Below are 14785 nucleotides of genomic sequence, written 5' to 3'. Positions count from 1 at the left end.
CAATGCTGTACATTGTGCAAAACAGATTTTAAAACCATACACCATTTCACATACTCACACACACAACCAACAGAGATCACTTACAGACAGTACGACTAAGTTCATAGTTCATATGTACAAAGTAATAAATAATTATTGCACTTTCTACTGTATATATTGCATCTTGCCTCAGTGTTGCCACAGTCTCTGGGTCTAAATTGCACCATTTTGTATGTGTGGACTCCACCATCAGCATCAATTTAAAGGTGCCGAAGGAATAGAATATGTATCTATTAAAAAAAAAAAGAAATTTATATATCAATTAAAATTATGAATATAAAATAACAAAACCCTTAAACATAATTTTACAGCACACAGATAATAACCAAATACCTAATATAAAACACATATGATCCAGAACTGGATAGCAAGTAGAATAGAGTGAGAAGAACAAAAAAAAAAAAAAATGTTGCCACATTTCACTCATATTATGTTTTATACTTCAATATATTTATATTTAAAGGTCTCAGATGCTGAAAATCATCGTTGTCTCTGGAATTCCCAGTCCCAGACACTTCCTGATTAACTCTCGTCTTCATCTAACGAGCTGTAACGTCATATCTGTCTCGTTCAGTGACATCATCGCCGTCATCTACACTGTTTAGCAGTGAGTTAAAGTTTAAGTCAGACGTTTGATTGACAGCACTTCTATAGCTATGAGGGGGCGGGGCCTGCTTTACGTAAATGTTTTACACAGAAGTTTAAAGTGATTTACAAGAAAGATTTCAGCCATGTTTGATTCCTCATGTGTCGACGGCGATTGAGTGATTATCCTCTGACGTCTCAACGTCTCCATGGAGAAAACAAACAGTGACAGTTAAATCACTTCATGTGCTATTATGTAAATACCAGGAGAGTGTGTCAGAATGACTGTGATGCGTTAACATGTCAAATATTATTATTAATCCATAGTCTTTGTTTTGCATGCACATGTTTTCATGTGAAGAAGTTGGTGCATGTGATATTTTTTTTATCATGAAGCTTAAGAATCTCTTGTAAAGAAGCTGAAAAAATAAAGTTTTTTATCATCATCATTATCATTGTTTGTCCATTTATTATTCAAAGCCTTCATCGCTCAGTTCTAGCTGCACTTATTTACTGTGACAGCAGTTCTTCTCTAGTCTCACATGTCACAAAACACAGAAGGAGAAGAAGAAGTGGTTCAGTGTTTTTTTGATCAACTGTTAAATATCAGACGTGAATGAAATAACAGGCTAAATATGGAAGTGGCCATAAATGCTTGTGTACTTATATTTTAATCATGTATTGGTTCATTTTCAGTTTTATGTATTCAAATGTATCATTCATTTTCAACATGTTTAGATTAAATCTGAATTACAGTTGCAACAAGTTCAGTTCAACAACAAAAACTGTGACTTAAAGTCATTTATTTATAATATTTGATTGATTGATGAATATTTGATTTTTGTATATTTGTATTCTTTGGTTTCTTCTTTTCTTAATCATTTACAAAATAATCGAGACAATCATCAAACACTGTTTGAAACACCACAGTTGATCTGATGTTGTAATTATAAATATTTTCTGATCAGCAGTCATAGAACCAATCAGCTGCTTAGACTGTGCTCATGTCGTGCTCTCTGAGTCAAATCAGCAATAATTGATTTTATGCATTTACTAATGCGTGATGGATTACAGAGGGAGGTCCAGAGCTCTGGCACGACACACTGTGACGTACAGATGTTCACATGCAGCTGGATCCACAGACAAGCTCTTTGACTGGAAACCTCTTAAACTAATTATAGATCTAATAGACGATCAATACGACTGATTTAGTTTATGTTGAGCAGAACGACATTCATGCCCAAAGAGGCTGCAGCTGAACTTCACCCCATGATGAGGAGGTCCCACAGTGCAGGAGGACCCCACAATGTAGATAGATAGATAGATAGATAGATAGATAGATAGATAGATAGATAGATAGATAGATAGATAGATAGATAGATAGATAGATAGATAGATAGATAGATAGATAGATAGATAGATAGATAGATATGTCCTTTACAAGGAAAATTGTTTTCACCATTGCGTACAAACGGCCTTGAGAAGTGCAAATTACATTCATTTACATACATTCCCACATTTCATACACCACAAATACATAGAGACATAAGAACATAAAACATAAGACATAAGACCCCGCACCCCACAATTACATGTACATTCCCCATGGTTATATTCTTTTCATTGTCTTATTTAGTTCAGCTATGGCAGATGGGATGAAGCTTTTGATGAATTTTATTTTCTTCCAGGCCAGCGTTCTGTACCGTTGGCCAGAGGGGAGGAGTGTGAAGTGTGGGTTGAGTCGGTGGCTGGGGTCAAGTGCTATGGAGTGTGCTCTGCGTACTGTGGCCGTGAAGTTGAGGTCTGAGAGGTTGGTGGAGGAGGTCCCCACAATGTAGGAGGTCCCGTAAATATAGGAGGTCCCTACAATGTAGGTAGGAGGACCCCACAATGTAGGAGGTCCCGTAAATATAGGAGGTCCCCACAATGTAGGTAGGAGGACCCCACAATGTAGGAAGTCCCCGCAATGTAGGAAGTCCCACAATGTAGAATGTCCCCACAATTTAGGTGGCCCCACAATTTAGGAGGACCCCACAATGTAGGTGGCCCCACAATTTAGGAAGTTCCACAATGTAGAATGTCCCCACAATGTAGGTGGCCCCACAATTTAGGAGGACCCCACAATTTAAGGAGGACCCCACAATTTAGGAGGACCCCACAATGTAGGGGAGCCTCACAGTGCAGGAGAGCCCCACAGTGCTGTGGAGAGTTAGGTTGTGTCTCCACAGTGTGTTTGTAGCTTTGTTTTTGTTTAAACCATAAATCGATCAAGTCCTGATGTACCAGGCCATTACCTAAATAAGAATGATTTCTTAGGTTAAATTAGGTTGACATTCTAGGTAGTTTAATTTCATAGAGTGTAAAGGATAGGCAAATATAAGCCTTGGGCTTCAGCCTATTCCCTTTTCGGTCACTGTATGATATTTTCTTTTTTGTGTGTGTGTGTATGGTTGCAATTGTGTAGGCTATAATATGTGCTGGCTAAATTGTTCACACAAAATGGTTGATTTTGATAGTGGTGTTGTATGACTGAAATAAACAAATTTCATTCATTCATTCATTCATTCAAATATAGGTCAATGAATGAAGTCCTGGTCCTGATGTTTTATTGAACTTTTTCAAGGTACTTTCCGAGTTTCTTCCTGGTGCAGTGTGAAGAAATGTTCCAAAGGTTAATTAATCAGTTAATCAGGCAAATAATCAGTCTGCAGATAATTGATTTGGTCTGTTTCTCTTCATCTCCGAGGAAACATCTCCTCATGGTTCAAAGGCCAGATGATGATTATTGATTATCAAAATAAAAGTGCATTGGTCCTGAAGTGTTGACCACATCGTGTTTATGGTTATCAGTTTGATCAGTCGGGGGAGGGGCGATATTTTTTATTTACTTTTGTCTTTCATTGGTACAGTAGAGAGCTTGGTTTTTTTGCATTTCACTGCACTGTTTTTTAACCTTGGTTTTAGCTTTGCATGTTCTATCTATCTATCTATCTATCTATCTATCTATCTATCTATCTATCTATCTATCTATCTATCTATCTATCTATCTATCTATCTATCTATCTGTCATCAGTTTGATTGGGTAGGGGAGGGGCGATCAGTTTGGTTTTTTTGCATTTCACTGCACTGTTTTTTAACCTTGGTTTTATCTTTGCATGTGACCAAAGATATCTATCTATCTATCCATCTATCCATCTATCTATCTATCTATCTATCTATCTATCTATCTATCTATCTATCTATCTATCTATCTATCTATCTATCTATCTATCTATCATCAGTTTCATCGGGTGGGGGAGGGGCGACCAGTTTGGTGTCTTACCTCCTGCTGAGTTCAGCAGCTCCTCGAGGGAAGTTAAGAAATCAAAGAAGAGTCCAGAGCTGAGACACAGCAGCACTTCACTAACAGTCAGAGCCTTCATCCTCCTCCTCTTCCTCCTCTTCCTCTTCCTCCTCTTCTTCCTCAGACCAGAGTACTCCTCTTCTCCCTCTCCCTCTCCCTCTCTCGCTCCCTCTCCCTCTCCCTCTCCCTGTCCCTCTCTCCTCGGTCCCGGCTCAGGTCCGGCGTGGGCAGCTCGCCGCCGCCGTGGCCGTGGCCCGCGGCGTTGCTGGTGGGCTCGTAGCGGGACGAGGTGGGCGAGTTCTGCATGACGACGAGGCGGATGGGCGACTGGCTGGGCGGCGCCGGCGCGTTGTCGGGGGCGTACTCCTTGGTGGGGTCTTTGCCCCGGCAGTCGTACAGGATGCAGGAGATGAGGAAGACAAGCAGCAGGATGACGTAGCTGGCCACCAGGATGATCAGGTTCAGCGTGACGGGGTCAATCTCCAGGTAGAATTCCATGAAACCCATGGCGCCGCTTCATATCTCGCCACGACAGAAAGAAAGAAAGAAAGAAAGGGATGATGGGGAAAGTCGGCAGAGAACGACACGGGAAGAGAGACGAGAGAGAAGAGAAGATGAGAGAGAAGAGAGAAGAGGAGGTTTGGGCGAAAAAGGCCGAGGCAGCAAAAAAAAAAAAAAAGACAGTGGTGATGGAGAACGGACGGACAGCTGGTCGCAGAGAGAGGACGAGCAAAAGACAGAGGAGAGGGCGAGAGACAGAGATGAAATGAGAGGATCAGAGAGAGAGAGAGAGAGTGACAGCAGGACGAGTGGAGCTTTGAGCTTTAATCCTCGCTGCTCCTCCAACCTTGAATTTCAGCAGCCAATGATTAAAGCTGCTCAGTTTTAATAACTTAAGCCTCCATTTTGATTTTGCCAACTACACGTTTTAAACACGAAGCGACTGAATGACACGATCCAAGATGGAGGCCACACGCACACACACACACACACACATGCAGACACACACACCTGTCAGCCGGCCAGCAGCAGAAGAAGTCATGTAATATGTATTAAACAAACAAACGGCTTCATTATGTCACTGACTGATTATTTTTTCTACATTTGAAATGAAATTAGATTAAAAGCAGAAAGAAGCTCAGAGAACAAACGGCCTCACATCAGCTGCTCCGACAGAACAGAACACGTTTTACTGTCCGTGTGTTAAAAACCGTTAAACTGTTGTGCAGCTTCTTTAGAGAGCGAAACATTAACATTACGTAACACAGTCAGTCACACACTCAAACACAAACTTCACCTAAAACACAGTAATGATTTGCACTCACACACATCAACACATTAGAAACATATTGATCATATGGACTTCATATATACATATAGGCCTAACATATATTCACCATTAACAAACATGAATGTGATGTTTATCCTGAGAACCAATAGAAAACACAGAGCTCAGTGTTATTCTCAGTATGCACATATGCAGACTGAATCCACTCCTTCACATTAAGAGCGTTCGATTCCCTCCCTCTATCTATCTATGGTGCCTTTATCTGGGTGATAATATCATATAATATGAGTGACTGTGTGACGTCCTGTAGGTGGCGCTCCTCTCTCCTCTGTTCAGTGGGGAAAATAAATATTGAACGCGTCCAGCAAACATAAGTAAACTTAATTCATGGACATGTTTGTGTGGATGACTGGACTTCCAGTCACATCTGCTGCAGATTTCCTGCATTAGAAAGATATTCACTGATAAAGATGTTGATGTGTTTCACTTATTTTCCCTCCTGTACACACAGGACGTGGTGCAGATGTGACGTCATGTGACCCTCTCACCCACATCTCAAACCACAGACTGAGCAGAACCAGAACCAGAACCAGAACCACATCAGAGTCCAGTTGGTCTCTGTCAGTGAATACACTTCATGTAGTTTGACTGTGCAGCTGCTCTGCATTAACAAACGGTTCAGTCAGTTCACTGAGGAGTCTGAGGATCAACGCTCTGTCTCTTTAAACCTCTCAACTCTTCTCCTGTCTAAATAAAACACAGAAAAATTAAAAGAGGATATCCAGTCTCTACAGAAAATGTTGTAAAATAACAGAATCAGGAAATACCTTTCAAGCCAGGGACACCTAAACTACTGTCCTCGACAGCAGATGGCGAGCGCCGGGGGACAGAAAGAGGCGGGGTCAAAATAACAGAGCAGGAAAAATATAGCAAAGCGGATATTAGACTTTAGAGAGAGGACACCCAAACAAGCTGAGGTGACCTGCTAATGCTACAAGATCAGCCTGACCCACTAACAGAGCAGAGACCTCCTCTGAAACCACAGTCTGACTGAAGACCACCAGGAACCACCAGGAAACACTAGAGACCACCAAGATCTCACAGAAAACCATCAGAAACCACAAGGTATCACCAAAAACCACCAGAAATCACAAGAAAACCACCAGAAAACACCTAAAAAAACACAAGAAATCACAGAATACCATGAGAAACCACTAAAAAACAGTAGAAACCAACATAAATCACAGAAAACCACCAAAAACCACAAGGTATCACCAAAAACCACCAGAAACCACAAGTAAACACCAAAAAACACAATAAATCACAGAATACCATGAGAAACCACTAAAAAAAGAGTAGAAACCACTAGAAACCAACAGAAATCACCAAAAACCTCTAGAAACCACAAGAAACCCACCAAAAACCACAAGGTATCACCAAAAACCACCAGAAAACACAAGAAAACATCAAAACAACCACAATATATCACAGAATACCATGAGAAACCATTACAAAAAAGAGTAGAAACCAACAGAAATCACCAAAAACCACTACAACCCACAAGAAAACCCCCAAAAACCACAAGAAAACCACCAGAAACTACAAGAAAACACCAAAAGACACAAGAATCCACAAGAAAACCACCAGAAAACACACAAAAAAAACTGAAATCACCAAAAACCACTCGAACCAATCAAAACCAAATCAAAACCGACAGAGCCACGGCTCAGTGGACCTTAAAGACGTCGTAGTTAATTAGAAGACGACAGAAAACGACTTCATTTCGGTCTGAAGTCATGATCACATCCGTTCATGATTTAAATTCTAACTGTTCACTTTCTTTCAACTTTTACTTCCAGTAGCCTACTTGGAATACAAACATTTGATATCAGAAACTAAGAATTCGACTTTCACTTCAGTCATTTTCAGGTCAGACACTTTGATTGAAGTTTGATTGTTTGGCCGATTCCCAACATTTAAACCTCAGATCAGATTAAGGAGCAGAATCTCTATTTTTAACTGCAGCTCTGTGACTTTCCAACAGACGACCTCTGACCTCTGACCCCCGAGGCCCCTGGAGCTGTGCCTGGTCGGCCCTGTACACTAACCCCTCTGTCCAGCAGGACAAAGCAGCTCTGATGCTCCCGATGCTCCTCGGCGGCGTGTTGTTTAAAGGAAGTGATGTCATCGCTCCGTGTCTCTTCTTATCTGGACCGTCTCAGAGCGGCCGGTTGGGAGAGAAGAGAGTAAGGACAGCATTGGTCCAATGGCAGCGCCTCCTGGTGGAGGAATATGGGTTTTGCAAAAGCGCCCAAGAACTGACATCTCTGCATTGTTGGTGAATGAGCAAGTGTGGTGTTTTCAATAATTTAAGGACATTTATAGATCACCCACGTTAATAGCATCATTGAGGATCCTTTACAGATAAACATTTACAAATAGGCCAGTAAAAAAACAACAACAAAAAAACAGTTGTCTACATCAATGTTTCAATCTACATTTTGTAATAAACAAATTATAAGTGTAATCTGATATGACCAAGACACCTAAAAACAAAAACACGGCCGTTTTCATCAATTTACCAGCAAGTGGGCAACACACATACATTGGAGTGAATGGGTTTTCTGGGCGCTTTTGCAATACCCACATCCTGCCACTAGGGGCGCAAAACCCTTAACTCTCAAACCCTTAAACCCTTAAACCCTTAAACCCTTACCACGGGAGTCAATGGTGTTGTTGTCTCTCTTTTACACTGGTCTAGTTGGGGCGACATCACCATCATCGACCATCACGGTCAGGCTCCGCCTCCATTCTTCTCCAACACAATGTGAACTTCCTGCGTCGAGGCGGCACCGGCACCGGCCTCGGACCGGGAGCTGCCACACACACACACACACACACACACACTCACACACACACACACACACCTTCATTTCAATAAAGCTCTAAATCCGTCAGCAGCTTTGCAGAATGAAAGAGGCAGAGACGGAGGGTGGAGCGGCGGTGGCGTTTGGACTTCTGACCAATGACAGGAAGCGCCTCTCCCTGGTTAATGGGGCCGTTCGGGGCCTCTCTGCGATTGTTGGCCCTGCTGCTCGCTCTCCTTCTCCTTCTTTCCCACCGCAGAACAACGACGAGGCGTTCAGGAACACAACAATCGCTGCCTATACTCTCTCTGGGCGCCGTTTGATTTAAATGTAAGAGTGACATTTAACTCCACCCGGCTGGTTCTACTGTCGCCACCAGAGCTGAGGCCTCAAGCTACCAGCCTGACCTCACTGTGACCTCACTGTGACCTCACTGTGACCTCACTGTGACCTCACTGCAGGGCTCCAGACTGCCCCTAAATGGAGGCATTTTGTCCCTACGTTTTGAGGCGTTGCAAGTAAAGTTTTCATCTACTTGCACGTGTACGACCAGTAGAACTGCTGTTTTATTGTTAACACTTCCATCCTTTTCTCTAAAATGTAAACACAAAACTATACATTCGCAAAACCTCTGACTCTTCCTGCAAAACCACCGTGTCATCATGTCGACGCAACACGTAGACATGACGCTGTAGATGAATAGCTAGATACTGCACGCACTTTTGTAGTTGTAATGTGATTCTTGTTTATATTTTTATTTTCTACTACACGTGTTAAACAGGATTTTTGTTTTGAGAAACGGGAGACTGCCCTGCACAGCACAGATTAGATCCCCACATTGGTGCTGGTGGAGTCAGGAAATGAGTCCATGAAAAAAGGAGTTCCACTGCACACAATGTGGTCATTTCAATAATGATTTATTATTGAAATTAGTGGGCGAAACGCGTTGCTTTACTTTTAATTTCAATAATAAATCAGTATTGAAATGACCACATTGTCAAGATTATTTCTACAGCTTTATGATCAGATCATTGTGTTTGTCAGTCGGTGGTGTTTTTCATTTTGATCGACTCGGGGTCTGATCTGACAACAGTGTTTGGTTTTGCAGGAAGAGTCCGAGGTTTTGTGAATGTAGTTTGAAAACTGTGTTTTGTGTTCACAGTTCAGAGAAAAGGAGGGACGGTTTTCCCAGAAATGTGTCTTAGCAATTGAGAACAACTGTCGTCAGAAGCAGGAGCTCAGACTCTGGAGGAAGAGGCTGGTCGGGTCCAGAGGTCCAGAGGTCCAGAGGTCCAGAGGAGTGGACCAGATGAGCTGGACCTCTGGACCCACAGAGCTGGACTGAGGCCGATGTTTGGACACAATCACATCATCATCGATCTGAGTTATTGTTTCTGTTGTGCAGAAGCTGAACCTCCAGCAGCAGCAGCAGCAGCAGCAGAGTGAGTCTATCTGAGCAGAGAGCTGTGACCTGCAGCTGCAGCGTTTCCATCAGCCTCCACTTTTAGCTGCAGGAAACAGGAGGTTTGTGTCTGTAACGAGCTGCAGCTCCACATCCATCCAGCCTCATTACTGAGCCCGGCTGTCAGTCTGCTGCTGACGGAGCTGGAGCTGGAGCTGGAGCTCACCTCGGCCCGTAATGAGCTCAGACACTCACTCTGTGTGTGTGTGTTTACAGCAGCATCCACTAAAACAGCAGCTGATTCATCACACTGCAAAAACTCAAAATCTTACCAAGAATATTTGTCTTATTTCTAGTCAAAAACAAATCTAATTATACTAAAAATAAGACTCATCACATTAAAAGCAGCTTGTTTTTAGACACTTTTTACTTCTTTCAAGCAGATTTTCACTTGAAATAAGTAGAAAAATCTGATAGTGGAGCAAGTTTTTCTTTCTTATTACAAGCACAAAAAACTTGCTTTGACTGGCAGATTTTTCTACTTATTTCAAGTGAAAATTAGTTTGAAACAAGTGAAAATGATCTAAAAACAAGTAAATTTTTTAAGTGATGAGTCTTATTTTAAGTGTAAAGAGATTAGTTTTGACTAGAAATGAGACATTTTGACAAGAAATAAGACAAATATTCTTGGAAAGATTTAGAGTTATATACACAGGTTATTAATTTAATGCTGAATTAGCTGTGAGCTGCTCATGTTGGTGCAGACAGCCGTCACCGAGTCACCGTGAGGTTTGTCTCTGGGTTTTCTGGGTCTTCATGAGGTTTGTTCGCTGCATCCTCAGGAAGTGGAGGTCACACTGGATCTAAAAATATGTGTTTGATGTGTGTGTGTGTGTGTTCAGACTGAGTCACGACTTCGTTGATGAGCAGGAAAACTGCAGTATCTTCAGTGTGCAGCTGTTTTCACCTGCATGCACCTGTGTCTTCCCTTCACGTTTCGTCCCACGGTTGAAGACGTTGGACGGCGCTGAAGACAGAATCCAAATCGGCGTTGGCGTTGGTCGGCTCGGCGGCGGCGTGGAGCGGCGACTTCAGACTCTGCGTGACCTTGCAGCTCCTCCGATGACAGGACGATCACACGCCTGCTGGGGAATTAGTTCAAAGTTTTGGTAAAGGGCGTGTACGTGTAGGAACAGAAACTCCTTCCTGTTCTCCGGCCGATCCGTTTTAATCCGGCCGATTCCCCGTCTCGTTGCGTGCCAGGCCCTTTTCCGGCGCAGAGTCCTCGGTGCGTTCGACGCTGCCACTGTGTTACACCTCTGGTCACTCAGCTGGTCGCCGTGTTACAGGAAGGGAAGGGAGGGTCGGGATTTCCCCTCTGAACCCTCCTCACACAGCCAGAGCCCAAACACAGAAAACACTCAGGAACAAAACTCCTAGTAGAAGCCTCGCTCTGAAAACCTGCACCTTTTATGTAATTCTTCTTTTTCCTCTTCTCGTGGGTGGATGCAAATGAAAAAGAGCAGAACTGAGGCCAAAATAAATATTTGATATGCACCGTAATTTGAAAGTGAATCAATCTTCAGCTGTCTGTAATCTAAACTACAGTACATCAGCTCAGACATGACTGAAAGGAAATCATATTTAATAACAATAACACAAAAATTACTTTTCTGTTTCATCCTACTAAACTATTCCACGTTGAAAACTGAAGAAGAAACAAGAATCAAGAGAATTTATTTGTCACATACAATAATACAAGATCATTGCAGTGAAATTATATCTAAATGATATATACATGAAGGAAACAACTCAAACTTCGGAGATAACATGCAGAACTAAATATAACCTAAATAAAATAAGTACAGTATAAATCCTCTATAGTCTGTTTTTAAACTTAAAACACTTCTGATTATTACTTTCTTACGCATCTTTACAGGAGCAGACATTTTTATTTTTCATTTTTTTAACAAACGCTGAAGGAGAAAAAGCAGCAAGAGGGGAAATTGCTGAAATGCATGGACCAATGCCGCCAGTTGAACCGCTGTCAGTCTGCTGTGAGCTCTTAGTGATGATTTTTATAACTCTTAATACTTTTATTAATCAACTTTTTGACTTTATTTTGGACTCTTGAGGGTTAGTCGCCATCGTTCGCTGATAAATATGAGAAAACTATCTTTATATGCTACAAAATGAACAGAATATCTGAACGGTGAAGACTGTAACCGAGCTAACCAGACATATTTATATACTTTCTGTGACTTTTACTGTGTATATTAAAACCTTCATGACATCGTAAACGGTGGAAGCCGCTGTTAAAGATGGCGGTGTCTGTGTGTATCTGTGTGTGTCAGTGCTAATTGGCGATTAGCTGCAACGTGTTGTCAACATTAGCTGGTTGTTTTGACCACAGAGCCGTTCGTCTGCTTCTCGTTAGATTAATTACAGCTCAGGAACATTTATGAGTCAAATAAAAACAACTCAACCTCAAACAAAACCACCTGCTTAATCACAGTGAAGAGGTTTCTCTCCAGGAGCTGCAGCAACTTTAACAATGAGTGATGTGTATCAGGAGAAATGTGTATGTCCTAGTTATAGTTACTAGTTAAAGGGATACTTCACCCAACATCGGCTCGGTGTTGAACCTGGTTCCACTTCCCATGAGGTTCTGCACTGCAAAAACTCAAAATCTTTCCAAGAATATTTGTCTCATTTATAGTCAAAACTAAACTCTTTCCACTTAAAATAAGACTCAACAACTAAAAATGAACTTGTTTTTAGATCATTTTCACTTGTTTCAAACTAATTTTCACTTGAAATAAGTAGAAAAATCTGCCAGTGAAAGCAAGTTTTTTGTGCTTGTAATAAGAAAGAAAAACTTGCTCCACTATCAGATTTTTCTACTTATTTCAATTGAAAAAAAGTAAAAAAGTGTCTAAAAACAAGCTGCTTTTTATGTGATGTGTCTTATTTCAAGTATAACTAGAGAATGCATTTCCTGAAGGAAATACAGGTGAATGCTGAAAGCTGGAAGCTGAATGAGCTGAATAAATTGTTGAAACAAAGCTGAATTAAGTGAAGAAACTGAAGAAACAATCTTGAAGACATGAAAAAATATGAAGAGTATGAAATGGTTGGAAATTACTTGAATTGTTGAAGATCAGTATGAAGAAACTGAAAGGTTAAAGTGTACTCAGATTTATTTAAAACAGTTTTAAAACATTGTTGAACCATTACTAATATAAATGGAACAATATCTGAAGTGTTAAAAGATTTAGTTTTATTACAAATATTCTTGGTAAGATTTTTAATTTTTGCAGTGCGATGTTCTCCGTCACTCCCAGACGAGTCCAGCTCCTCTGAAGTGTCCCTCACCACACCCCCCCCCTTCTCTCTTTCTCTTTTTCCATTCTGTGTTTATGCCCCCCTTCCACCCACATTCCCAGGATGCTGCGCTCCGGTGGAGATAAAGTTAGCACTGCAGAAGTGACAACATGTTGTAACCGTTACCCGTCACCACCTCCTCCATATGACGCAACCCCCCCTCACCCCCCCACCCCACCCCACAGTGTATTATCTGGTCGTGTGTCTGTGCGATGCTAGGCAACATAAACACAACTAAATATAACAGGCGAGCTGCTGCTGCAACTTTCCAGTCCATCCTCAATCCGCTCGGCAGAGAAAATCCTCAGTGAGGAAATTAACGAGACGTCGGGAGGGAAATCTTCACTTTAATGAAACTTACACGTCCGTTATTACTGACACTGAATAAATAAGAGCGAGCTGTCGGAGACGCTCGGCTCCACAGTTACACTGACATCTACATGTGAGCTCTTTATTATGGTGGAATACATGACATGTGGTTATTTATCATCACGTTGGATCGTAGTGCAGAAGTTTAACATACAAAGTGGCATGCATATCATTAACACCTGTCTGTGACCTCACACATTCACTGTCCAGCTCGTTATCTCATTTGGTTTAAAGGGATAGTTCAGCATTTTTGGCAGATTGGCCCATTGCCATAATCCCTATAGTCATAGTAGTAGGTTCGTTACCTTTAATTGTCGGTGCAAGCTGTTTTTAGAACGGCGGAGCAGAGCCGTGAGCTGCTCAGAGCTACGCTATGGAGGCTCATTATGGGATTTCTTGGTTTCCCTCATCATCAAACTCATCAAATACACAATCCAACAACTCCACAACGCTCTGGTGGACAAGTTGTGAGCTGCACATTCACCACGCTATGAGATAATAACACAACGTTACCAGACAGAGTTGTTTTAGAGGGAAATACAGAGACTGTTGATGAAAAACTGTCCCTGAAGGCAACACGCATCAGCAGTTTTGCATGAATTTCCCTCTAAAACAACTCTGTGTGGTAACGTTGTGTTATTATCTCATAGCGTGGTGAATGTGCAGCTCACAACTTGTCCACCAGAGCGTTGTGGAGTTGTTGGATTGTGTATTTGATGAGTTTGATGATGAGGGAAACCAAGAAATCCCATAATGAGCCTCCGTAGCGTAGCTCTGAGCAGCTCACGGCTCTGCTCCGCCGTTCTAAAAATAGCTTGCACCGACAATTAAAGGTAACGAACCTACTGCTATGACTATAGGGATTATGGCAATGGGGCCAGTTTGACTAAATGTTGAACTATCCCTTTAATTAAGTTCAGTATTTCATCCCCACAGGTTCAACAGTAACATACCGAGGTCACAGAACGACCAATCAGGAACAAGACGAGCTGACACCTGTGCAGCAGAGTACCTTAACATGTCTTTATAGCTTATTAGCAGCATTAGTTACAGATACTGTACATCTTCATCTTCATCATCTTCATCTTCATCATCTTCATCTTCATCACCAGGAGCCGTCTCCAACCGACATCAAACTGTCTGTGATTAACTCATCAATTATTCTCTTGAGAAACAGTCTGAAGAGTCACATGACAGGAAACGGTCCGTGCAGACAGGAAGGATCTCTGACCTTCAGAATAAAAGCAGCGTTGTTGCTGTTTGTTGAATGAAAGCACAGATTCATGATTCATGTCAGAAAAACAGGAAACTAGAATAATCGGTTCCTTCAGCTGCACAACAATCAGCCGTTCATGTCAGAATTTAAATTAAAACGGCCCCCAGATTGAATTTAATGAGTCCTCAGATATTTACAGTCCTGAAAACCGACCAGACCGACACAGTCTGTGCTTTCATTTCACAGCTGTGTTACATCATTTAATATCTATTTTTACCTGTTTTTATTCTGA

The 14785-nt window shown here is 41.7% G+C and overlaps 1 protein-coding gene across 1 annotated transcript; it reads right to left on the bottom strand.

Annotated features, from left to right (window-relative positions):
* Nucleotides 1-3952: 3952 nt before the first annotated feature.
* LOC146967103 (small integral membrane protein 36-like) lies at nt 3953-4494 on the bottom strand. Its single transcript, XM_085761339.1, has one exon. It carries the CDS (start codon nt 4472-4474, stop codon nt 4088-4090), a length of 387 nt encoding a protein of 128 aa, XP_085617465.1. The 5' UTR covers nt 4475-4494; the 3' UTR covers nt 3953-4087.
* Between the last annotated feature and the right edge of the window lie 10291 nt (nt 4495-14785).

Source organism: Trachurus japonicus, chromosome 19 (assembly GCF_045865225.1).
Source record: "Trachurus japonicus isolate A0001 chromosome 19, Traja_1.0".
Lineage (NCBI taxonomy): Eukaryota > Metazoa > Chordata > Actinopteri > Carangiformes > Carangidae > Trachurus > Trachurus japonicus.
Note: the sequence above shows the minus strand (reverse complement) of the source record. Positions and strands in the feature narration are given on the sequence as shown.